At 41.8% G+C, this 26,033-nt stretch overlaps 1 protein-coding gene across 4 annotated transcripts in view; it reads left to right on the forward strand.

Annotated features, from left to right (window-relative positions):
- The window catches only part of Rgs20 (regulator of G protein signaling 20), a 104,894-nt gene that overhangs the window by 21,736 nt on the left and 57,125 nt on the right, over positions 1 to 26,033 (forward strand). The window contains exon 1 of one of the 4 annotated variants that reach the window (XM_076924433.1): positions 253 to 1,275. The exons of 2 other annotated variants lie outside the window; for them this stretch is intronic. In XM_076924433.1, coding sequence (XP_076780548.1) covers positions 1,207 to 1,275 — 69 coding nt within the window. In that variant the 5' untranslated portion in view covers positions 253 to 1,206. Of the gene's footprint in view, positions 1 to 252; positions 1,276 to 26,033 lie in introns of those variants that run through there. One more of the 4 variants, XM_076924434.1, reaches the window with a different exon arrangement.

Genomic DNA, 26,033 nt, shown 5'->3' on the forward strand with positions numbered 1-26,033 from the left:
AGCGCTGGGCACACTGGAGGAAAGAGCACTTGCGGCTCTCGGACACTCCCACCTTCGCGGAGGCACTAGAAGCTACTCTCTCCCGAGCTATTTGTTCTGTTTCTACCATCCTAGCAAGCAGGAGGAAGCCCTCTGACGCCTCCGAAGATCTTTTTCAACTGTAGTTGCAGCCTACCCCTGCAGCTTCCCCAAGCATCCCCGCGCGTTGTCACCAGGTTCGCGCCCCCACTCGTTTGCCCTCTCCCAGGAAGAGGGAGGAAATGACGTGATGTTGTTTTTGTGTCAGGTCACTTTGCTGCTTGAGTTTAGCCCTCTCAGCTCAGGCGCGCTGCCCCAGGGGCTCACTCCAAGGGTTACTCCGCAAGCGGCGGTGACCCGAAGTCTGGGCATCCTCAGAGCTAGGCGCCAGGTTCTGCAGCCGGGTAGGGCTTCCCCTCCCACCGCCTCTGAGTCAGGAGAGAAAGGGAAAGTGCCAAGGGACTGCGGAGAGCGGAGTCCGGGCTTAAGTTTTTCTATACTCCACCCTGCCATCCCAGTCGCCAGGTGAGGCCATCCGACTCTGGCTGGCCGGGACTGAGTAGGACCACTGTCTAGAGTGGGAGAACAGATCTCTAGAGAGGCTGTACCGAGGACGGAGGTTAGTGGCGCTAGAGTCAAAAGGGACAGTGGGGATTGGTCTGCAGGGGCGGGCAGTTCCCAGGCGCGACCCGAGTACAAAGCACCAGCACCGGCTCCTCTCTCGACCTCTCCCTTACCCCCACGCTGGCCCCCCAGCATTGCTTCATCTACAAGGTCCTAGCACTCATTCACGCACTTTAGATAGCCCCTCCATTACCTCTCGCAAGCTAATGCCAGGGAATAATGAGAGAGGGCCTTGCAGGCACCCTCAAAGCTCGCTCCCCACTATCTCGTTGTGATTAGAACAGAGGAGCCAAGATCGGGGTTCCGCTCGCCCGCATAGGGACTAAGGAGTGCCCCCAGTGCTGCGCGTCGCCGCCAGAAGGAGGCGAGCCGGGGAATTGCCCTGCGTTAGGAAAGCGAGCTCGGGGGCGGAGAGGAGTCAGAGAAGGGAAAGGAGGAGGAAGAGAGAAGAGCTCCGGAGCTTAGACCCAGAGACGCAGGAAAGGGCGGGAGGCAGAGAGCCAGCGCGGGCGGAGTAGGAACCGCGCTTACTAGTGTAAGAAAACTAAGGCACACTCTGGACGCATGCGCACGGCCAACGGAGGCCCGAGGGCCAGAGCTTCCCCTTCGGCTAGCCTAGCGGACCCTGGCTTGGTAAGTACCTTCTCCTCTTCTTCCTCTGACTCTCCGCCGAAGCCCTGGACCCGGCAGTAGAAGGAGCTTTAGGGAACTGGGACGCCAGTCTCTCCTTGCCTGGTGGCGCATTCTCTGGCTGGTCATCGCCCTCTGGATTAGTCAGTTGTGGCGAGTGGGTTGTGGGTTCGGGGTATATCATTGTCTGAAAGAGGGCTCCGAACCATCGTGATCAGTTATTATCAAAACCTCCCAAGCAAGCGGTCCCAAGTCTGAGACTCAGTGAGGGACGAAACATGTTGTTTAGGTCTAAAGTGCACATCAGCCACGCCAAGCATTTGGGAAAGCCCAAGCGAGTGGAAAAGTCCGAGCTCTCTCTGAGTCGGAGGAAAGGATGCGCCCTGGCCTGAGGACCCGAGGCGGGCAGTTTGAGCGCTGGTGGGAAGGAGGTGACACTCCCGGAACGCACTACTTTCTTTCCAGAAAAGCGCACCTCAGGCCGATGGCGGAGCTGAGCTGACAGTAGACGCTCAGACCGCACCCCGAGCGCTGAGGTCGGCAGGCACCAGACAACTAAGTAGATTGAACAGCCACTTAAGGGACAGGCGCTGGGGTGGGCCCGGGAGTTAGATTTCCCACACTCGGAGGGGCTCTCGGGATATTGGAACCTTGCGGGGTGCCCAGGCTGCAGCGAGGGTAGGAAGCAGAGAGGCTGCGCGGAGGTGAGCCATTGGGGACTCGGGTCTTTGTATGCTGCTGCCCTCAGACTTGGGGATATTGGGCTGGCAAGGGGCTTTAAGGGAGACAGCTCCCTGGGACAAGGGTGGGCTCTTTCGGAGATCTGGGTGCTTATGGCTATTCCCACCTACAGCTTCAGAGGAGTGGGTAAGGGAGAGGCCTCGGAAGAGGCAGCGCGCAAGATTGGAGTGGGTGTTTGGTGAGATGTTTCAAAGTGCTGCAGGATTTTTACACAGAAGGAGTGGGCGACCGGAGGTGGGCGTTGGGGAGGGGTGTGCGGGCGCGCGACCTACCCTCTCCGTGGATCTGGAGGTGGGGCGCTGGGAGAGGTGGCTCTCTGGGGCTGGGATGGGTCAGGGTCTTCCTGGATTCCATAAGCAGCAAGGAAAACCTGGGCAAGAATAGCTAGCTAGCCACACACACACAACCGGTGGTAGACGTGGGGTGAAAGCGTGTTTGGACCCGAGCTAAGGCGGGCAAGGGGGTTCCGGCAGGAGCAACTGCTGCCTCTGCGCCTCTAGATGGAGAACAGCGCCACAGCGCGAAGAAAGTGGTGGTGCAGAAGGGTTTTCTGTCCTGACGGAGAGTGCTGGAAAGGAAATCCCTCTTCCTCTCCTGAGACTGTGGTGAAGGCCACCCTCTTGTGGGTTTCCAAGACTTCACAGCCAGATGGCTGGATGGATGGCCTTGGCGGCCAGTTACCACTGCAGGTTAATACAGCACAATTTCTGGGCTCGTGCTATACAAATACTAGTCATAGCGCTGGAGAGACAGACAGCTCATGGGTTAAAATTTCTTACAGCATGTACAGCTCTTATAGCAGACCTGAGTTGAGCTCCCAGGACCCGAGCTGGCTGCACTCAACAAACAACCTGTAGCCTATAACCTGTAGTTCTAGGGGATCCAATATCCTTGTCTTGCCTCAGCATGCACTTGTCACGCTTGTGGTGTACCCACATACATGCAGGCACTCGTGAATAGGCATAAAATTTTAAAAATCTTTTTAAAAAGCTGTTCATACTGTTATTATATTGATGCAGCATTAGCCTAGTGGAGTTAAAAATCTAAATACATAGGAACATACAAGCATGTATGCATCACTAGCTCGAGCTCCCCCAAGGCTAGGAAAGAAAAATATAGACCTTGAGGTCAAGTAAGTTTCATATTGCCATTCTTTCTCAAAATGAATAAATAAATGAATAAATAAAAGAATATAAAGATCAGGAGCAGGGTGCCTGTTTTCGTATGCTATAAACAGTATGTTTACATACTAAAAAGGGTTTCGTTGTCAAAATCATGAAGCAGTAAATGTTTTTTCCTCAATGCCAAAATTTAAATATAGTTCATTTCTCTATCACTGGACCCTTTCGTTGTGGATAATTAAGAAATACTTGCATATAAGCATCTAACATAATTTAAAGAGAAGTTTTCTCTTTAAAAAGAGTTGGGTTTGGTGAGATGTTACAACAGGTAAAGCACTTAATATGCAAGCCTGAGGAGCTGGATTTAAATCCAGGCACACAAAAGCATACAAAAATGTGGAAGGAAAGAGCTGACTGCACAAACCTACCCCTCTGACCTCCGCATGAACCATGTCGTCGGCATCCCTCCAATACATCACACCCAAAAACAAACAAACAAGCCCCCAATAGTAATAAATAAATGCTTTAAAGAGTTGGGTTTATAGGGGCTAGATGTATGTCTCAGTTGAGAGAGCCCTTGTCTAAATGCACAAAGCCCCAGGTTCCAGCCCCAGGTTCTGGCCCCTAGGCCTGTGTAAATGCCTGTAGTGTCCATGAAGGTAATCTCAACATACAAGAGGATCAGAAGCTCAAGCCATTCTCTTACATAGCAAATTCAGAGCCAGCCTAGGCTACATGAGACCTGGTCTCAAACAAACAGAAAAAGAGATTCCTTTGTTAAACAAATATTCATTTAAAGAATTGTACATTAGATCATGGTATTTACAAAGCAGCCAATATAAATACTGAAATGAGGTACTTGATTCTTTATTTAAGAAAGTTTGGAGACTTACTATATCAATAGACAGGCTAACATTTTAAAGAATACTAAACAATTCACTCCAATAGCTATATATCATATACAATATAGGATGATTATTATAACCTAATTACTTATTCCACCTTCTTCATTTTATAAATGAGGAAACATTCAGAGAGGTTAGGATTTCAGCCATTGAGGGGCTGAAGGAAGATTAGAATTCTGACTCTTTCCTCACACCTCTGACAAACTACACTGAGGATCTGTGACCCCGTTCACAACTGAGAGGGTGAAGTAGACAGTATGTGATAGCTTCAACACTGAGAAAGACGAGGCTTCTTGTCATGGACCTTGGTATTATAAAAACATGACCACAAAGGTCTTAGGACAAGCAGAGACCACACTAGTTTTAGAATTAAGGTCCCCCGAGGGGAGGTGCATTCAGTTACATATTCTATTAATATCTTTGAAAAGTTTTATATTAGAAATTATTTTCAAGCTTTTCTTACATTTTAAAAATCTCTTTCTGGGTGGTGGTGGGAATGGGGTAAGGGGATAAAATCTGAAATGTAAATATAATATCCAATAAAAAATAAAAAAAGATTAAATCTCAAAAAAAATCTCATACTTGTCTGAAGAAAGTTTTTTAGAAAAGCTTTTAAGATCACACGGGAGATTTTTATTCTTTCAGATTTTGTGGACTGCCATGTTAAAGAGAAAATCTTGCCTATTTGAATAAAGGAATTTAGCTAGGGGTGTCAAATTCCAGTTCTTAAAATCTTACTATGTAACCCTATTAAGTATTCAAGTCTATCTTTCTATGGAGCCATATCTACGAGAAAGATGTGGAGGACAGGTTAAAGGGATAGCCCTCATGGGAAGACCTCAGCAACTACATGCTGGGAGCAACTATAGGACAGCTTGTGTCTTCCCTTACAAAGTTATTTTAAGGAGCAGGGTGTTTTCTGGGGAAAATATTTCTAGGAATTGTGCCATATCCTTGAAGGAGACCATGGTTCTCTCTTGTATGTAAGATGAATGGATATGTTACTCTTGATTTTGCGTCTCAGGGGGCCTATATGTTTTTAGAAATATTGGGCATTTAGCAGGGAGTAACTTTCTAGACTAATCCCAAGCCAGTTCCACAGACATGAATTTTGAAATGACATGTGTCAGTCAAGTCAGGTCGCAGCGCGATTATCATGTGAATCACTGTCCAAATGGAAATCAGAAGGATGGTTTTTAGGGCACCGCCAGGTGACTCACATTGTGAGCTTCTATTCAAATAAGCACAGTGTCATTCAACAGCTAATAGATTCGCTCTGAGTCACAGTTTAGCATTCATTGCACTAAGTGTGTGAGTCTCTGACTACCAGCACTGTCTGAGATGTTCCCCGAATGTTACCTTGAGCTGAGAGTTTGAGGGTTTAGATATAGCTGCAGGGGTCTGGTACAATTGAGCAGGCTCTCGCAGAGGCCACTCATAATCAACTTTGATGGCTCTCCAGATCGAATGTTCAAGGTGATATTCCATTATTAGAAATTTGTGAAATAGATTACCTTTGTTCTAGTCTGCCGGCTTGATTCTATTTGTACTGGGAATCATTTGTGAAACATGAGTAAGGTTCCACATTGTCCCAGCAGTGCTATTTCACCTGAGTTATGTCCTAAATTATTAAAGCCAGCTAACCACCCTGATTTGTAGTTATAAATTTAACTCTAAATGGTAGAAATCCACTCAAGTCCATGTTACTATGCATGTTTAAGACCAAGGCATCTGATGCAAAAGTGCACAACAATTTGATCTGATGAGGAGCTGGGTGGTGTCCTGTGCTTCTCTGTCTAACAGTGAGGAAGCAAAGGCCTGGGATCTGGCTTGTCTTTTCCTTATGCCCCAGAGTGAACAGCTCAGAGTTACATCATACATCTTGTACTGCTACAGTGAGGACAACACCTGGCTGGCACTGGTGTGTGTGTGTGTGTGTGTGTGTGTGTGTGTGTGTGTGTGTGTGTGTGTGTGTTGAATCTACATATACTTTCATGCTTGGGATGAACACACAAGGCCTCAGATATCCATTTGTGATCATCACTAAACTACACTCCCAGGTTCAAATAAGAAACACATGTAACTCTTTTAGAGCTATATGGCCAGATTCAAAGACAATAAAAGCAATCATGTTTTGTTCTGACCTTATAAATGACTGGTGACTGATCATGGGGTGATAGTAAGATTTAATGAACCGGAAGATTTCTTAATTTCAATAAAAGTTTTGTTGATAATTAGTGAGGAAGGAAACAAGATTAGACTATTGTTTTAAACTGTATGTAAGGGGCATTCACCTAGCAAGTGCAATGCCCAGGATTTGATTTTCAACACAAAAAAAGAATATGAACATACATGTATATTTCCTTTATTCATCATATTTGGGTTTCCTTCACATATTTTGATTTATTAATTACTCACAATAACCTGGTTAATAGGTAGTATTATGATCACAGTTTACAAGGAGGAAAATGAGGCATATAGAACATAAGACAGCCACATTGAAATGTCAAGTAGCAAACTCAGCAAATATTTGAACACAGGAAGTTTAACTAGGGAATCCACGTTAATAATCTTAATATAGCAAAGCCTCTTTAGATTTCATCAGTCCCTGGAAGCTGAAATTAAAGACATTGTAAGTCCTTAGAATTCCCATGCTAGCTTTCTATTTAAAGCCAAGTAATATCTCTATTCAAAAGTATTGTGTGATATGTAGCAGATGTGCAGCTTGGTATTCATGTGGATCCCCCAATTATTAGAGCAGAGGCTGTCCCTGAATCTGTTGCCTGCCTGTGGATTTCATCCCCCTAACTGGCCTGCCTTGTCTGCCCTCAGTGGGAGAGGGTGCACCTAGTCCTGCAGTGACCTGATGTGCCAGGGTAGGGTGACACCCAGAGGGGCCCTCCCCTTCTCATAGAAGAAGAAGAAGGCGTGGGGGGAGGGGATACATGAGGAGGGGACTGGAAGTAGTTGGGAGGAGGGCTGCAATCAGATATACAGTGAATAAATAAATAAATGGAAAAAGTATTGTGTGGCTAGATTTACCATATCTTAATTCAAAGGAAAGCATCATATAAGATAAAAATGTAACTGTATCATCAGAGAAAGAGTGACAATATCTCTATTTTAAAAAAATTGTTCTATAGGGAAATACAGTATTTCTTAAATATGTATTAGCCAACCCAGGAAACTGAAAAATACATAATTTAAGACGGACAAATCTGCAAACACCATCAATAGTTCTCCTTCAAGATTTGTTAGAATGAGACAGAAAGTCAGACATACATCAAACTCAGAAACACCTACCAAGTTCAAGAGGATGAAGCTGATATTTTTAAAAGTAACCAAGAGAAAAAGAACACTACCCAAAGTAAACAAAAATCTACATCATGAACCTAAAAGGAGTCGAAAGCAAACAAACAGAAATAAGTAAAACTCTATGAAGCAAACAGAACAACCACACACACACACACACACACTCACACACACACACACGCACACACTCACACACACACACACTCACACACACACACTCACACACACACACATACACACACACACACACACTCACACACGCACACACACACACACTCACACACGCACACACACACACTCACACACACATAAATAAAAATGTATCCTTAGAAAATATAAACGAAGTCAGTGACTGTCTAGCAAAAGTGACACAAAGAGAAAAGAAAGATGATTAACATCAAGAACGAAAGAAAAACATCACTGATTATGGTGACCCAGGCTAAGGCAAGAAGATCTGGAGTTTGAAGCCAGTCTCTGGGCTACTGCAGTGAAGACTGCTTCAGAAACCTAAGCAAGCAAACAAGCAAAAACTAAGAGCAGCAAAAACAAAGAACAAAACAAAGCAGACTATCATCAAAGACCTTGTAGGCATCAAAGGATGATAAGGAAATACTATGAAACCTCTATACATAGCAATTGGCCATTTAGAATAAATGGTCCACTTTCTTGAAAAACATAAAGTACCATGGAGGAGGCAGTAGCCTCAAAGTACATTATATACCTGTGTGCAATGTCCCTCTGTTGCTCATGTATAATGAGTATATACTGATCAAATATATCTGTTAAAAATAAAATACCAAAATTGACCTAATACAAAATGGGTGGTTGGGATAGCCCTATGATTAGCAAGGAAAATAAGTTAATTTTAAAAGTTTTCAAACTCCTCTAAGGACAGAATTCTACAACATGACCAATGGAAGTTATTCAAGAATAAAAGTAACTACACAGGAAAACATAGAAACCAATAGCTTTGCATTTCTTAATTTCTTTTTCCCTGTTTAATTTAAAATGTAAAAACGAAGTAATAATTATAAATTCACAATGCACACACTATATATGTAGAGATGCAAATTGGAGAAAATCACAACATAAGGCTGGAGAGATGTTAGGCTCAGTTGTCAGAGTTCGTGTGGCTCTTGTAGAGACCCATGTTCAGGTCGCCTATTTGGGTTTTTTAAAAACAGAATCTAAAGTTTATGATCCTCCTAACTTGGTGTCCTGAGTATTGAGATGGCAGGCCTAAAACACTATGCCTGACTTTTTCGTCTATTTTCTAGTGCTTACAAGAGAAATTTAAATATACAAGCTCTACAAGTTACTCTTTTATGAAGAAAGAGGCTCTCTGAAACACAGGCATGCCATCTTCTAATCGACCCTTAGGTCAGGGCTCCCAGTCTTAGGACTCCCTGCATTTGGCCAAATAGCTACTTTCTGTGTAAGACTTTTCAATGAGATATGCAACATCAATTCCCACCCTCTCCCCCGTGGGTGTCTGTAAAGACCTCCTTAGACATGCCAATAAAAAATGTCTCTAGGTATTGACAGATTTCCCTGGGGGTGGGCAATAAATTGCCTCTGCTCAAGATCATAATATAGAATATTTTTCAGCCCCCCATCCTTTAGGATACCGAGTTGCTTTCTCTAAGTCTGCATTCCTACAGTTAATCGTGTCCATAGCCTCTTATGTCAGTTGTGCTGAATTCTGAATTTCATGTGGAAATTGCAAATAATCAACTATGAAAAGTTCATAATCTCTACATCAGCCTTCTAACTTTATGTCCTGTTTCTGAGATTCACTCATTATCTCGAATGTTACTTATAATGAGACTTTCACGGATTCACCAGCTATATAAATAATGATACAGAATCCTTTCAATATTTTAAGGCTTTGTCCTTAGCAGTCTCCTGACTACTCTGTCCTGACTAATCCTAGCTTATGCTCTGCCTTGTGGCCAGGTCTACCTCTCTCTGCTCTGCTCTGGTCCATCTGTCTACCTCTGAGTCCATTGGCAAATCTCCTTCCTCTTAATTCTTCTCTCAGAGTCCCTCTCTCTGACCAGAAGATCCACCTTTCACTTCCTGCCCAGGTATTAGTCATTAGATCCTTATTTTTTTTATTTTTATTATCATTTTGTAATTTATAAAGTATAAGATACACCTAACATCCAGTCCATCATCTTTGGCAATTAAATAGAACACTTTGTCATCTATCTTAACTTAAAAGACTTACAAATCCATATGTTATATCCTGGTTTAGCTTGTGTACTATGTGAGAACTATCTTCTCAAATACGTTTTCTCAGTGTTAAATACCCTGAGTTGGCTATGAGACTATAAGTAGTCTTTCAATCCTGTCAGAAATCTGAGAATGAGCAACATTATCTGAACATATAGGAAGCCTGACTCAGCTTCCAGAACTGAGACAAGTTGTAGAGATAGCTGCCTACCCATACAGCTCCAGTAAGTCAGGAAGTTGGAGCATCAGCCTTCTGGCCCAGGATCATCGTTAGATCTTTAGTAAAGCCAATCAGATATAATTCTAATTTTCTTAGGCAGGTGATGAAGAAACGCATATTTACAAAATGTGAAACCTGTGATGCACCTTGGAAATAACAATACCAGATTCTGCCAGCATTTAGCTCTTTGAGGATACAGAATTAACAATTGAATATACAAAGATACAACTTCACACAGTATATCCCAACAGTTATTTTTCAGTGCTGGACAGTGCTTTTTTTAAATAAAGATATCACATGTATTGGTCCTTTCCACTACTTAAGAATATTGAAGGTGTTTCTAGTGTGGGGCTACTTTGAGTGATAGTGATCATTCTTGCCCATATCTGTTGGCAAAGACACATCTCTGTAGGTTGTATGAGCAGGGGTGAAATTGCTAGGAGATAGGGTCCATGGTATTTAGCTTAATAGACACTGTCAAACTGTTCCAAACTCCAATCTATGTATATTCCTACTAGCAACATATGTCATGTTCGACAACCTCATTTTACTTGATGTTGCTTGCCCACCTTTAGTCATATTGATGGTTGTGCAGTGCCATCTCAGTGTGGCTTTCGCTCATCTTCCCCTGATTACTAATGTTGACCATCTTTTCATATTTTTTTTGACCATCTGGGTAACGTAAATTGACAATTGTCCCTCGAAGTCTTGCTCACTTTTGTGTACCATCTGTTGTTATTGCCGTTGTTAACTTGTAGGAGTTCTTGCTGTATTCCTAATACAAGGTGTCTTTCCAAAAATGTATGTCTATGTTTGTGTGAATGTGTCTGCTTCTCTAGCCCAATGTTCCAAAGTCTTCATATCCTTCCTAAAACAACATGGGTCACATTCTTCACCGCAACAGCTCATTCTCTGATGCCAACTTGTGTAGTAGTTGCCTTTCTATTGCTGTGATAAAATACCATGACCAAAAGCAACTTATAGAAGAGAGAATTTATTTTGATTTATGGATCCAGGGGTATAAGAATGCATCATGGTAGGGAAGCATAGCAGCAAGCAGCACTCTTGCTGGTGGCTAGAGCAAGAAGCTGGGAGCTGCCTCTTTAAATGCAAGCACTCTTGCTGGTGGCTAGAGCAAGAAGCTGAGAGCTGCCTCTTTAAATGCAAGCACTCTTGCTGGTGGCTAGAGCAAGAAGCTGAGAGCTGCCTCTTTAAATGCAAGCACAAAAACAGCACAAGCTGGATGGAGCGTGAAGCTGTACACTCTTAATGCCTACCCTCAGTGACATGCTCCCCCCAGAAAGGCTGCACCCCACGCCCCAAACCTCTACAAACAGGTCCACCAACCAGAAGCCAAGTGTTCTAGTTCCCAAGCCTCTGGGAGACGTTCTTATTCAAACCACCACAGTAGCTCAGTTGGTAAGGTCCTTGTCTAATCCTGTAGGAAACTCTGGACTTGGTCCTAGTACCACACAAGTCAAATGGGGTGGCAAATGCCTGTTATCCTAGCAATTGGGAGGTGGATGCAGGATGATTAGAAATTTATGGTCCCCTCAACTACATACCAAGCTCAATGCCAATACCAAGCATGAACTACATGAAAATAAACAAATTAATGAATCAATGACATTGTCCTCTTTGCTTTTTGGCCTGCCACCGTGATGACACCACACATAGGCATCTTTTCTTTACACGTCTGCTTTGGATTCATTGTACTCTTTGTATCTGTGGATTGATGTCTCTCACCAGCCTTGGAAGTTTTTCACTCAGTATCTCATAGTGGATTTTGTTTTGTTTTCTTCAATATCTCTTCAAATTTTCCATTTGTACCACTTTTTCTTCTCTCTTCTGTTTCTGTAATCCAAACAATACATATTTAAGATGTTTTTCCTCCCCTCCTATCACATGTCTTTCTTTCTTTGGTCCTGTGTTTTCTTGGTCCTGTATGTGTGTGCATGGGCAAGCTTGTTTCAATTTGATTGTTTATTTAACTGTGATTTGATTTCCTAGGCCTATTTTCTTTTATTCTTAATATTCTGTAAAACCAAATAGCAACTTTTTAATTTTAGAATTTATTTTATCCTACATTAATTGTAATGTATCAAAAAATGTAATGTATCTATTTGATACTTTTATGCAAATAAAAATTCCTTTGTGAAATTAATCTTTTCATCAGCTCTGTCCATTTAATTCTTGTCTGCTAAATTTAATATTAAGACTATGGATCTATATCTACTATTTTTAAATTTATCAGTTGTGTTCTTTTGTCCCTAGTAATTTTACCCAAGAGGTATATCTACTATAGAAATAATAGGCTGATGATTCCAGGCCTAAAAGATTTTGTGGGCTGAGTCTGCTTTCAGTTTTAACAAACCATGGCTTAATTCTGTTCTTTCCTGTCCCTTGAGTTTTCTATTGGGCTTTGTTTGGATCCAGAGGCTTTTACAAAGCTTTGTCTCACTTTAGAGGTTTTAGCTGCACTCTTCCCTCCACTCCTCCATGTGGCTTCTAGGCCCAGAGGCAAGAAAGACCTCAGGGAAGAAGGCATGCTACTCTATGTGGTTGAGCCTTCAGTCTCAGCAATTTTACTTTGTTTATTCATCTTTGCTTCTGTAGAGCACAGAACTTCCTCAGAAATGGAATATTAGCTGTTAATTTGGTTTTTCAGGTTGTTGTGTAAGAACAGCAATCATCTTTGAGCTACTGATGCTTTTCAGTTAAGTTATTCTTCTGTCTTGGGGCCACAATACAGTCTTTCTATTATATAACTTGTTTTCTGTGGAAAACAGAAAATTTATTCCACATGCTTGTAATATTTATAACTATGTATACAATGCAAATGTCTGTGATTTTAAAATGTTAAAGAAACACAATCTTGGCAGCTCTCGGCCTTCAGATTATGGCTCTGTGATTAAAAATATGAGCACTGGATGAAAGAAAATTGAGTTTCTTATTTGTTTTTACTTATTTCCTGGCAAACCTCTGAGTCTGAACACATATAATGCTCACAACAGTTTGCCACAGTAAATATTCAGACCATAGATCAAGAAAGTAATTAAAGACTCAGTAGTTCTCCAGAACGTACCCATCACTGTTTTGTTGTTAGATCATGGATGACTTCAAGCATTTGTGCTTTGGCATAATTCTGTTTGAAACATTTAAGCTTTGTACCACTTAAACAAGGTTTTGAGAAAAGTTTTTTTCAAATATAAAAGTCTATACCAATGACCAGATATCAAGGAAAATTTTATTGAATAAATTAATGAATTTATATTTTGCCAAATTAGTTGGTTCGTTATGAAATTTTAAAATAACCCCCTGAACCTGAAGAATTCAGTTAAAATTTAGTTATGGGGAATTACATTGATAATAGTCTCTCTCTGCTGTTGTATGACAAAACTTTTCCTGGAGAGATGCAACACACATGTCTATTCACCATAGATAGGGAGCCCATGACAAACCAACATATGGCTAAGACCAAAGTTCACCGGTTTTTTTATTGGATATTTTATTTACATTTCAGATTTTATCCCCTTACCCCATTGCCCGCCCCCTGCCCAGGAACTCCCTATCCCATCCCCATTCCTCCTGCTTCTATGAGAGTGTGCCCCCACCTCCCCCCCACTCCAACCTCCCCACCACTGGGCGTCCAGCCTTCATGGGACCAAGGATCTCCTTTCCCACCTATGCTGACAAGGCTATCCTCCCCTACATATACAGCTGGAATCATGGGTCCCTCCCTGTGTGCTCCCAGGCTGGTGGTTTAGACCCTGGGAGCTCTGGTTGGTTGGTATTGTTGCTCTTCTCATGGGGTTGCAAACCCTTTCACTCCTTCAGTCTTCTCTCTAACTCCTCCTCCATTGGGAACCCCATGGTAAGTTCAATGGTTATCTGCCTCTGAATATGTCAGATTCTGGCAGACCTCTAAGGAGACAGCTATATCAGGCTCCTGTCAGCATGCACTTCCTGATATCCACATCAGCGTCTACCTTTGGTGACTGAACATGGGATGGATACCCAAGTGGAATGGTCTCCAGATGGCCCCTCCTTCAGTTTTTGACCCACACTTTGTTTCCCTATTTGCTCCCTTGAGTATTTTGTTACTCCTTCTAAGAAGGATGGAAGCACCCACACTTGGTCTTCCTGCTTCATGAGCTTCATGTGGTCTGTGAGTTGAATATTGAGTATTTCGCCAGGCGGTGGTGGCAGACGCCTTTAATCCCAGCACTTAGGAGGCAGAAGCAGGTGGATTTCTGAGTTTGAGGCCAGCCTGGTCTACAGAGTGAGTTCCAGGACAGCCAGGGCTACACAGAGAAACCCTGTCTCAAACAACAACAACAACAACAACAAAACCCAAAAAAACAAAAAAAGAATATTGGGTATTTCAAGCTCCTGGGCTAATGTTATCAGTGAGTGAATACCATTTGTGTTCTTTTGTGATTGGGTTACCTCACTCAGGGTGATATTTTCTAGTTCCATCCATTTACCTAATAATTTCTCGAATTCATTGTTTTTAACAGTTGAGTTATACTCCATTGTATAAATGTACCACATTTTCTGTATCCATTCCTCTGTTGAAGGACATCTGGGTTCTTTCCAGCTTCTGGCTATTATAAATAAGGCTGCCATGAACATAGTGGAGCATGTGTCCTTGTGATATGTTGGAGCATCTTCTGGGTATATGCCCAGGAATGGTATAGCTGGGTCCTCAGGTAATGCTATGTCCAATATCCTGAGAAACTGACAGATTGATTTCCACAGTGGTTGTACCAGCTTGCAATCCCACCAACAATGGAGGAGTGTTCCTCTTTCTCCACATTCTTTCCAGCATCTGCTGTCACCTGAGTTTTTGGTCTTAGCCATTCTGCCTGGTGTGAGGTGGAATCTCAGGGTTGTTTTGGTTTGCATTTCCTTGATGACTAAGGATGTTGAAGTTTTTTTATTGTTGAGAATAGTTTTTCTTTAGGTGCTTCTCAGCCATTAGAGCTCCCTCAGGTGAGAATTCTTTGTTTAGCTCTGTACCCCATTTTTAATAGGGTTATTTGGTTGTCTGTAGTTGAATTTCTTGAGTTCTTTGTATAGATTGGATATTAGCCCTCTATCAGATGTAGGATTGGTAAAGATCTTTTCCCAATCTGCTGGTTGCCGCTTTGTCCTGTTGACAGTGTCCTTTGCCTTACAGAAGCGTTGCAATTTTATGAGGTCCCATTTGTCAATTCTTGATCTTAGCGCATAAGCCATTGGTGTTCTGTTCAGGAACTTTTCCCCTGTACTCAAGTATTCAAGATTCTTCCCCACCTTCTCTTCTTTTAGTTTCAATGCATCTGGTTTTATGTGAAGGTCCTTTATCTACTTGGACTTGAGCTTTGTACAAGGAGATAAGGATGGGTCGATTTTCATTCTTCTACATGTTGTCCAGTTGACCCAGTACCATTTGTTGAAAATGCTGGCCTTTTTCCACTGGACAGTTTTAGCTCCTTTGTCAAAGATCAAGTGACCATAGGTGTATGGGTTCATTTCTGGGCCTTCAATTCATCGGATAGTGGGAGAGGGTTCTTACCCATTGCTCTGAGTACAGTGGCTCCTCTAGGATGTCTCAGATTATGATGTCTTCACGGGAGCAGACCAGCTAGGTGTCTGCTCCAGCCAAAAGGACCAAGCGAGGGACCCAAGTTCACCTTAATAGACCATATGGGTGAGGGGTTGTTTACAGGAGCAGAAATGACTCAAAGACAGTGCGTCACCAAGGCCCACCCCAGCATGGGTGACAGCTCACATTCAGACAGTATGATGGGAACCTGGAGCACACTGGACATCCTTGAGACAGTTTAACAGGCTGAGGAGTATAGCGTGTAATTTAAAAATGCACTCTTTCTCCCTGCTGGAAGCCCGCAATGGCCATATCACCAAGCTTCTCGGCTAGCTTCGCCAAACATCTAACAACTGCCGAATCAGTGCCCTTTCTCTGGCCCACTTGAGTTGCCGCAGATGGAAAACACCAGGCAGCCATTATGTATTTCAAAACTAGGTAGATAACTCAGTGGCTGGGTGAAGAATATCCTGCTGCATCTTCCTTATCCTCCACAACCACCTCTGGAGGCTACAAACTATCAGTCCCTGAGAGTTATACTGCTGCTACGTCCTATCCGCTCCACAGCCTGGTCTGAATCTCTCTCCCTCTCTCTCTATCCTCTTTCTCCTGGGACCAGGAAATCCCACCTTATCCTTCACCCAATGATTGGCTTCTGCCATCTTTATTGACCAATTAAAATGGGGAGAAGTTTCATATAGAATCACTGGACATCCTTGAGACAGTTCCACTCTTCATCAGGGCAGCCCCTCTTGGGAAGCAGAACTAGCTTCAAAATACAAATAGCAGCAAGACAGTCCACAACAAAGGAGTGTCCTTTCCAGGAGTCTCTATTAGTCTAAACCTGTTTTAGGCAGCTTGTCGGGTTTTGTTTCTTTCAGCTTATCTAGTCTCAGAGTCTTCTATATAGCTTGGCTTCCCTAAGAATCTTCTTTGCAGCTTTTATTGATCAATCTGGCAGGGCTGGGCCTAGTGAATCTGGTCAGTTTCAGGGACTTCCTAAAGCTCTTTTGAGTTGTTTAACCTTTCTAATTAAGGCACTTCTTCTTAGCATGGAATGTTTCATTCTCAGACTGTTACACATCAGCAAAGCCCACTTGTTACTACTGGTTCATGTTATAACCAGTGGGGTGATTATAAGAAAACAGAATTAAAAATCATGAAGAAAATACTAATTGTATTTTTTGTAAGTGACATTTCTTTGTCATTTAACAAAGAAGCATCTGTGGACACTGTGAGTTATTTAAACATTATCTCTACTAATGATTTAAATACAATTAATTTGTACATTCAATTTCCTAAAACCAAGTTTTTATTTTGGTTTTTTTTATTCATTTCTTTTTAAAAAACATACTGTGGTAATGTAAGTGTGTAGGGGGAGGGTCTAGATTCTACTTTGAATCTGAGATGAAAACAGGAATCCTGGAGGCAGAGAGCAGGTCAAGCTACCCCAGACAGAGCGATGACAATGGCTTCTCCTCTGTATCCCTAAGGCCTAGACACGTGACCTTCTTTGTTTCTGCAGCCTGAGCACTGGCTCCATTTCTCTGGCACATTCAAGGAGGTCTAAACTCCATACAACTATCAGCAGATGTCAAGAGTTCTGTCTTAGTTAGAGTTTTACTGCTGTGAACAGACACCATGACCAAGCCAACTCTTATAAGGCCAACATTTAATTGGGGCTGGCTTACAGGTTCAGTGGTTCAGTCCATTCAGTTCCCAAGGTGGGAACATGGCAGTGTCCAGGAAGGAATAGTACAGGAGAACTTGAGAGTTCCACATCTTCTTCTGAAGGCTGCTAGTGGAAAACTGACTTCCAGGCAGCTAGGACAAGGGTCTTAAGCCCACACCCACAGTGACACACCTACTCCAAAAGGCCACGCCTCCTCATAATGCCACTCCCTGGGGCAAGCATATGCAAACCATCACAGGATCCTATTACACATCAATTTAGAATTCATCAGATTTTTGCTAGAGCAAAGCTTTGCAAATCATTCATTTTTGGCCCATTGAATAAATTTTAAAGTTATACTGTTTTTTTGGAAAAATTACTTTTTTTTTTAAAGAACAGAAAAAAAAAAGAATAAAAAAACACCATGGCATCATATCTCAACTGTACAAATAAATTTGGGATATAAAGTGAGGAAATGTGAAAAGAATAAAATTGTATAAAATCAAAAAAAAAATTGAAAAACTCAGTTTGGATTTATTGAATAAATATCATTATAAATTAAGTAAAAGAATTTTTTCTTTTCCACAAAAAAAAGGAGGTTAAAATTTAAAGTTTTGTTTCTCTTTTCATTGAAACTGACCATGAGTCTTTTTACTCATCCTTTGGTACAGCTCTTGTGTTCAACTCTTGGGACCCAGCTGGTGGTTCTATTTTGGGAGATGTTTAAAATGTTAAGTGGAACTTACCTACAGGAATTAGGCCCCTGGGGGTGAGTCTCCGGGGTGGGGGAGGTACTTTCCAGCAGATCCTCTCAATCTCAGTTGGCTTACTGTCTTCCATGATGTGAGTGCCACATGCTTTAGCCACCATGATGCACCTCCTCCTATGCACCCAAAGTCAATGTCCACGAAGACCAGCAAAATAAACAATTCTCTTTAAGCTGCTTCTCAAGTATTTCACTACAACATTGCAAAAGCCATGACAAGATTTTCTTCCTGAATCTCCTGTCTTATAAGTATCCTTCCTCTCTCTCTCTCTCTCTCTCTCTCTCTCTCTCTCTCTCTCTCTCTCTCATACACACAGGCAGCAGACAGGCACACAAACTTTTAGGTTGTTATGGTCCTCTTAAAACAAGGGGGGGTCCAAAATGACTAACCACTAAACATTTCAATTCTTTGAAGTTTTTTCCATTTTCCATTTTTATTCAGTTTATTTAAGATGTTATTCTACTGGTTTAACACTTCATACCTAGGGTATAGGGTACTACAATTTGGTGCAAGTGTTGATACAATGTGCAGAAAATGAAAATGTCAGGGAACAAAGACTATTTCAGGTCCTCCCTTGCACATCAAACCAGAACATTCCACCAGCTCAGCCCACATAGAATGCTTTGGGAACAATAAGTCCGTTGGGGAATAAGGTAATACACTGGTTTCCATTCTCCAGTTCTAAGCAACTGCACATCTGCTGAGGAAAGGACTGTATGGGTACTCACTGAGATTCATCCAAAAATAACCCAAGTCTGTCTAACTGTGGCCAGTGTAGACCTGTGGTGTGACCAGCATAGCTCTGTGAGGTAGTGATAAACTTCCAAAGAGGAAGCTGAAATACCTGGATTTAGGTCTTTTGTTTGGCTGATTTATAGACATGAAGGACCTTGTAGAGTTCTGTGAATCAGAGTTTCTCCAGCAATTAAAAAGTGGGCAGGGGTATCTTGAAATCTACATAAAATTAACTAAAAAATTAAATGTGTGTCTTAGAATTCCCTTTGCTATGAGAAAACACTGACGGAAAGCAACTTCGAGAGGAAAGGGCTTATTTGTCTTATATATCCCAGGTTGCAGTTCAGTGAGGGAAGCCAAGGCAGGAACCTAGAGGTAAGAACTGAAGCAGAAGCCACAGAGCAACACAGAGGCTTGCTTTGCTGCTCTCTTGCACAATCCAGGCCCAACTGCCCAGAGATGGCACCACCTACAGACTCTAGGCCCTCGAAGACCAATCATTAATCATGAAAATACAGTTAGTCCTAGAGTACTGAAGTTTACAACTAACTGATCATAACCCGTTACAGATTTTTTTTGGTGTGTGTGTGGAGGGGGGGGGGTAGGTACAGTGTAAAACACCTTTAGTCTTAGCACTTGTGAATACAAGGCAGGTCTGTGAGTCTGAGGCCAATCTGGTCTATACAGTGAGTTCCAGGATAGCCAGAGAGACCTTGTCTCAAAAAAGAATTTATGAATGAAGGGAGGGAGGAAGGAAGGAAGGAAGGAAGGAAGGAAGGAAGGAAGGAAGGAAGGAAGGAAGGTTACCCAAAAAACTTGCCTACAGGCTAACCTGATGGATGTGTCTTAACAGCTCTTTACAAATAACTGTAGATTGTGTTAAGGTGACAAATTCTAACCAAAACAGTATAATACACTTGTTCTTATAGTGAAGGAAGTGTGTGTATGTGGAGGGTGGTGCATTCATGGGAAATTGCTAGTGGGAAAAAAGGAGATTTTGATAGATTTATTTTAGTGTCATGGATTGCCACAGAAGATCCTAAATTTTTAATATGCTTTGCAGGCGATTGCTCTTTCATTAGTGCATGCTTTGCTATAAAATATGTGAGGCAGCATAACTATGAAGGAAAAGGTTAATTTAGCACGTAGTTTTCTGGAGTTTGAAGAGCATGGTGCTGGCTGACATTGGTTGAGGTCTGGGAAGGTCTTCTTGGATATGTCATGTCATAGTGGGCACACATGTATGAAAGAACTACATTCTGTATACTGGTTAGTTTTTGTCACCTTGACACAAACTATAGTCCCCTGGGAAAAAGAACTCTCAAACTGAGTAATTAGTACTATTATATTGGCCTGTACAGTGTCTTTGGGGGCATTTTCTTAATTTATGATGCATAAAGGAAGACTCTGCTAGCTCATTGTGGATGATGGTATCCCTGCCTGGGTGGGTGACTCAGATTGTAGAAGAAAGCAAGCAGAGCAACCAATAGAGAGTGAGCCAGTAGAGAGTCCATGGTCTCTGCCTCACTTCCTCTCTCAAGGTCCTGCCTTGACTTCCTGCCCTGACTTCCATTAGTGATGGATTGTGACCTGGGAGTTGTATGGTGAAATAAACTCTTTCTTTACCAAATTGGTTTTCATCAGAGCATTATCACAGAAACAGAAAGTAAGCCATGACAACCTAAAACAGAAACCATGGAAAAAAAAAAAAAACTGGAGTCTCATAATTTTTTTGAGGACACTTGCCTAGTTGAATCATGGACCCCTTCTTGTGTCACATTTGTTTGTTTTGTGTGTGTGTGTGTGTGTGTGTGTGTGTGTGTGTGTGTAGCTTGTGTGTGTGCATATTTTTTGTAGAATAGATTATTTTCCTCACATAATATATTCTGATTACAGTTTTTCAACCTATTCCTCCCAGTTCCTCTCCACCTCATCTCCTTTCTGCCTCATAGTAGAAAACAGGCTTCTAAGAGAGAATAATCAACCAAAGTAAAACAAAATAAGATAAGACAAAAACTAACGGTTGGAATAGGACAAAACAAACACAAGAAAAAAAAGCCCAAGAAAAGGCACAAGAAGCAGATAGAGACAAAGAAACTCAGTCATTTACATATTCAGGAATCCCATAAAAACACTAAACTAGAAGCCATGATATATACACAAAGGAGCCATGCTGGCCCTAGGATCCAAGCATGCTACCTGCAGCTCTGTGAGCTTATAAATGCATCAGTTCTGTTGATTTAAAGGGCTTTGTTTCAGTGGTACCCCTATCCCCTCAGGCTCTAATTTTCTTTTCCCTTCCTCTTCTGCAGGGAGGTATGAGGGGAGGAATTTGATGGAGATATCCCTTTCAGGGATGAGTTTTCCATGGTCTTTTACTCTGTGTATTATCTGGTTGTTGAGTCTCTGTATTTGCTCTCATCTTCTGCAGGAGAAATCTTCTGTGATGATGTCTGAGCAAGGCACTATCTATGAATATAGAAGAATGTCATTAGGAACATTTTATTGCTACATTCTCTAGTAGAACAGTAGAATTTGCTTTTCCCTTAGATCATGGGCTATCTAGTCTCACATTCTTGGTCATGCAAATAGTGTCAGGAATGGGCTTTATCTCATGAAGTGAACCTTACATCGGAATAGATATTGGTTAGTTACTAAAAGGAAAACTATCAGCTCGGGACCTCCAAAACCAAGTTCTCAGCACAAAGGAGATGTATTTGCCTGAGAGGGACAGAGGATAAGGAATAAGAGACAAAGACAAGAGATAGAGAATTCGGTGAAAATAAAAGGAACAAAAGAGAAGGAGGAGGATTTGTTCTGGGGGAACAAAGGACTGCTTCTGTATGGAAAGGAGACAGACATGGCCCAGAGGAAAATGACAGTTTATACATGAAGGAGAAACCCTGTGTTAGGATGGATATTTAATTTTAACTGGGCATGTTAATTAGGTGATCCAAGGGGGGATTTTGATTGTCGGATCTTGGTAGTCAGGCTTAGGAGGAGGAAGTGGTCAAATAAGGGAATAGATGTTGGGAGCTATCTTTAGGAGTGTAATCTAATGGTTTTTAGCAAGGCCAAGGAAATGAGAGAGAGGAGAAAGGCCTGCCAGGGCCATGTTCATCATGCCTGAGCTGGGAAGTCTCTCACAAGCTTCGTACCACTGCTGCACTCGCAAATATTGCAGGCAGGACACCATTATAAATCAGAAGTTTTGTAGCTGGGATGTGTACGCTTCTCCTTTGGTAATCTACAGAGTACATTCCTGTGCCAAAGAAGCTAGCATGCAGCAGTGAAGGCTCTATGTAGTCACAAGCTCAACTTCACTTTTCAATGAGTTGGACAGGTGTTATCTTCAGTAATAGAGCCTTGCCCACCAATTTCTGAAGAACAACCTGTAGTCTTAGCAACACTCTGGTTGTTTAGGGTTCCTATGGGACCCATTTGACCGACAATTTAATTAAATGTAACCCATTCCCTATACTGGAAGCTTCATTTGGTGACAGATATTCAGTTGGGTTTCTGTGCCCCTATTATTTGGTGACTTTTTTTTAAGTTCTCCTTCATATATCCTTATATTCTAGGAAGCTCCTACTGTATTAGGCTTCCATACTATCTCTCAAATAAATATTAATTTTACCTGTCTCTCCCTGCATTCCCTACTTCATTTCCCTCTTCCCTTTCCATCCCTTCTGTCTTAGTTAGGTTGTTACTCCTGTGAACAGATACCATGACTGAGGCAACTCTTATAAAAACAATATGTAGTTGGGGCTGGCTTACAGTTTCAGAGAATCAGTCCTGTATCATCAAGGTGGGAGCATGGCAGCATCCAGGCAGGCATGGTGCAGGCAGAGCTGACAGTTTTATGTCTTCATCTGGAGGCTGCTAGCAGAATACTGACTTTCAGGCAGCTAGGATGAGGGTCTTAATACCCATACCCACAGTGACACACCTACTCCAATAGGGCCACACCTTCTAATAGTGCCACTCCCTGGGCCAAGCATATACAAACCATAATACCATCCATAACTGTATATTCTATCTGTCTTCCTTAGGGAGATCTTTCTGGCTTCCCTAGTCCTTTGTGGGTTTATGAATTGTAGCTTGGTTATCAGTTGTTTAGTGGGTAATATCCCATAAGCAAGTGCATACAATATTTATCTTTCTGGATTTGGGCTGTCTCACTCGGGATTCATTTTTTTTCCTAGTTCCAACCATTTACCTGTGAATTTCATGATTTTACTTTTTTAATAACCGAGTAATACTCCATTGTGTAAATGGTCTGTAATTTCTTTATCTGTTCATTTGTTGAGGACATCTAGGTTTTTTGCAATTTCTGGCTGTTATAAATAGAGCAGCAATAAACATGGTTGAACAAGTTTCTCTGTAGTAGGATGTGGGGTCCTTTGGGTATATGCCCAAGAAGGTATAGCTGGATCTTGAGGTAGATCTATTCCCAGCTTCCTGAGGAGCCAACACACGGATTTCCATAGTGGTACAAGTTTGCAGTCCCACCAGCAATGTGGTAGCATTCCCTTTGTTCCCCATCCTCGCCAGCAGGAGCCGTCATTTGCTTTACTGATCTTGGCCATTCTGATGAATGTACAGTGAAATCTCAAAGTAGTTTTGATTTGCCTTTCCCTGTTGACTAAGAATGTTGAACATCTCTTTAAATGTTTCTCAGCCATATAAATTTCCTCTTTGGAGAATTCTTTGTTTGGATTTGTACCCCACCCCCCTTTTTTGAGTCAGGGTTTCTCTATGTAACAACTCTGGCTGTCGTGAAACCTGATTTGTAGTCCTGGTCTTGAACTCACAGAAATCTACCAGCTTCTGCCTCTGGAGTGCAGGGATTAAAGGCATGCACCACCATGTTCAACTGCACCCCACTTTTAAAATTGGGTTATTTGTTTTCTTAATATCTAGTTTTCTGAGTTCTTTATATATTTTGAAGATTAGCCTGCTATCAGATGTGTAGTTGGTAAAAAACTTGCCCCATGCTGTAGCCTGCCACTTTGTTCAAACGGTGGTGTCCTTTGCCATGCAGAAGCCTCTCAGGCACATTTATCAATTATTATTTATTAGTCATTAATCAGTATATGTAATAAGACATTCGGTTCAGAAAGTCTTTTTCTGTGCCAATGAATTCAAAGCTATTCCCCCGCATTCTTTTCTATCAGGTTTGGTGTATCTGGTTTTATGTTGAGGTTCTGTTGATCAATGTGTCTGTTTTGGTGCCAATACTATGCTGTTTTTGCTACTCTATCTCTGTAGTGCAACTTGAAATCAACAGTTCTTTAATTATTCAAGATTGTTTTATCTATCCTGGAGTTTTCATGTTTCCCTATGAAGCTAGCTGAAAATTGTCTTTTCAAGATCTATGAAGAATTATGTTGATATTTTGATGGGGAATGCATTAATTTTGTACAGTACTTTTGGTAGGATGACCATTTTTGCTATGTTAATACTATAAATCCATGTATGGAAGATCTTTTCATTTTCTGATATCTTCTTTTTCAGTGTCCCATTTCTTAAAGAAGCAGTTACCTCACCCTGGGGCCAAACTATAAACATTAGACTCTTGGAGAAAACAGTCTAAGCCTAGCAGCTTTATAAGGTGATGACGTAACTCTGCCACAGTAGTAGAAGCAAGTGAGTTTATTAAGTTTTCATTATAATAGTGTAGGCAAGAGACAGGACCCACCTAAACTAGGGATGAGACAGAATGGATGCAATGTGCAGACCATATTAACTGCTGGCTGGTCAATGGATGAGACATGAAAGAGAATCATTGCAGCTCCTTGGATATAGGTAGACTACCACTGTGTGTCTACTCATGAGGATGACAGAAGGGGAAGCAGAAGTCTGGTTTAGATCCTACTGTCAGTGATCCTCACTAAAACTCCAGTTTGGGCATCAAGTAGACAGCTGTATGTTTTGAACATATTCCTCAAAGATTTAGTGCTCTCCTGTCCTTCACAGCAAAAATTTAGCTAATCCTGATCTATAGCACACACAGAGCCACAAAATGTTACAAGGTTTCTGAATAGTGAATGTGTAGTTCAAATAATATTCTTTTTTTACAGAGATAGCATACTTTCAAACAAGTGGTCATTGTTGTTTTCCCAAGCCAGACATGGTCCAGGCACATGCCTTTACTCTTTGCACTCACAAGGTAGAGACAGACAGTTCTCTGTGAATTAGAGGCCAGCCTAATCTAAAAGGCCAGCCAAGGCTAGAAAATTAAACCCTGTCTCAAAAAAATATTTTTTTTCAGAAAGACAGACTAGAGGCTTGAGAGGTGGCTTGGTGGTTAAATACTTGCTTCTCCAGTGAAGGACCTGAATCAGCTCCCATCACACACTTTGGGCAGGTCATAACTGCGTGTAACTCCAGCTCAAGAAGGATCCAATGTCCTCTGACTGCTACAAGCACTGCATGCACATGCACATGGTGCCCAGACAGATAAGCAGGCCACTACACATACGCATGATAAAATAAATGATAAGTTTTTAAAAAGACAACTCTTGTTGTCTACTTGACACAGCCTTGACTCATGTAAGAAGGAAGCTTTGATTAAGGAATTGCCTGAATAAGATTGACTTGTGGACATGTCTCTGAGGAATTGTCTTGATTATTAATTGATGCAAAAACATCCAGCCTACTGTGGGGGACACCATCCCTAGGCAGATGGCCCTGAATTGATACGAAAGCTAGCCAAACATGAGCCTAGGAGCAAGACAGGGAGGGAGTCACCAAGCAGTGTTACTCCATGGCTGCTGCCTTATGTTCCCTGCTTGAAGTCCTTTCCTAAATTCCTCAGGGATGGTCTGTAATCTCTGGATTTGTAAGTCAAATAAATGTTTTCTTTCCCAAAATTGCTTTTTGTCAGAGTGTTTTACTTTAGTAACAGAAAGGAAACTAAGACAAAAATCAAAATTCTAATTAAGGACTGGAAATAAAATCAAAGGTGCACAAACTTTCCTTTGATAATCTGCAGTTTCGACGCTCAAGATTTTTATATTAGGAGGAAAACTTAATGGCAATTAACAAGTCCCCAAAGTACTAATGAAGATGGACCACAGGGAAATAATATACACAGAGGCTGTGCACATGAGAGCTCAGTTTCAGAGGCGCAAACTGTAGCCTGAGAGCTCTAAAAAGGATAGTAGTTTATTATTTCTTACCATCTATAACAGAATCACGTTCGATGGTAGGACATTCTAACAGTGCATGTAATGCCAACTTAGAGGAGCCAAGCTACTATCCACAGGGATCGCAGAGAATCTGTGGGGATTAGTATAATTTGCTGTAAAACAAATATAAAGAAAGCAGGTTACTTATATCAAAGTTTTGGGTGCATTTTTATTATGCTGAATCTGTATGGAATATAAGAAATGTTCATGGTCCATCTGCCATGAGTCATGGAGAATTTCTTCTATAGTACATATAGAAGGTCACCAACA

The sequence above is a fragment of the Arvicanthis niloticus genome, chromosome 25, assembly GCF_011762505.2.
Source record: "Arvicanthis niloticus isolate mArvNil1 chromosome 25, mArvNil1.pat.X, whole genome shotgun sequence".
Lineage (NCBI taxonomy): Eukaryota > Metazoa > Chordata > Mammalia > Rodentia > Muridae > Arvicanthis > Arvicanthis niloticus.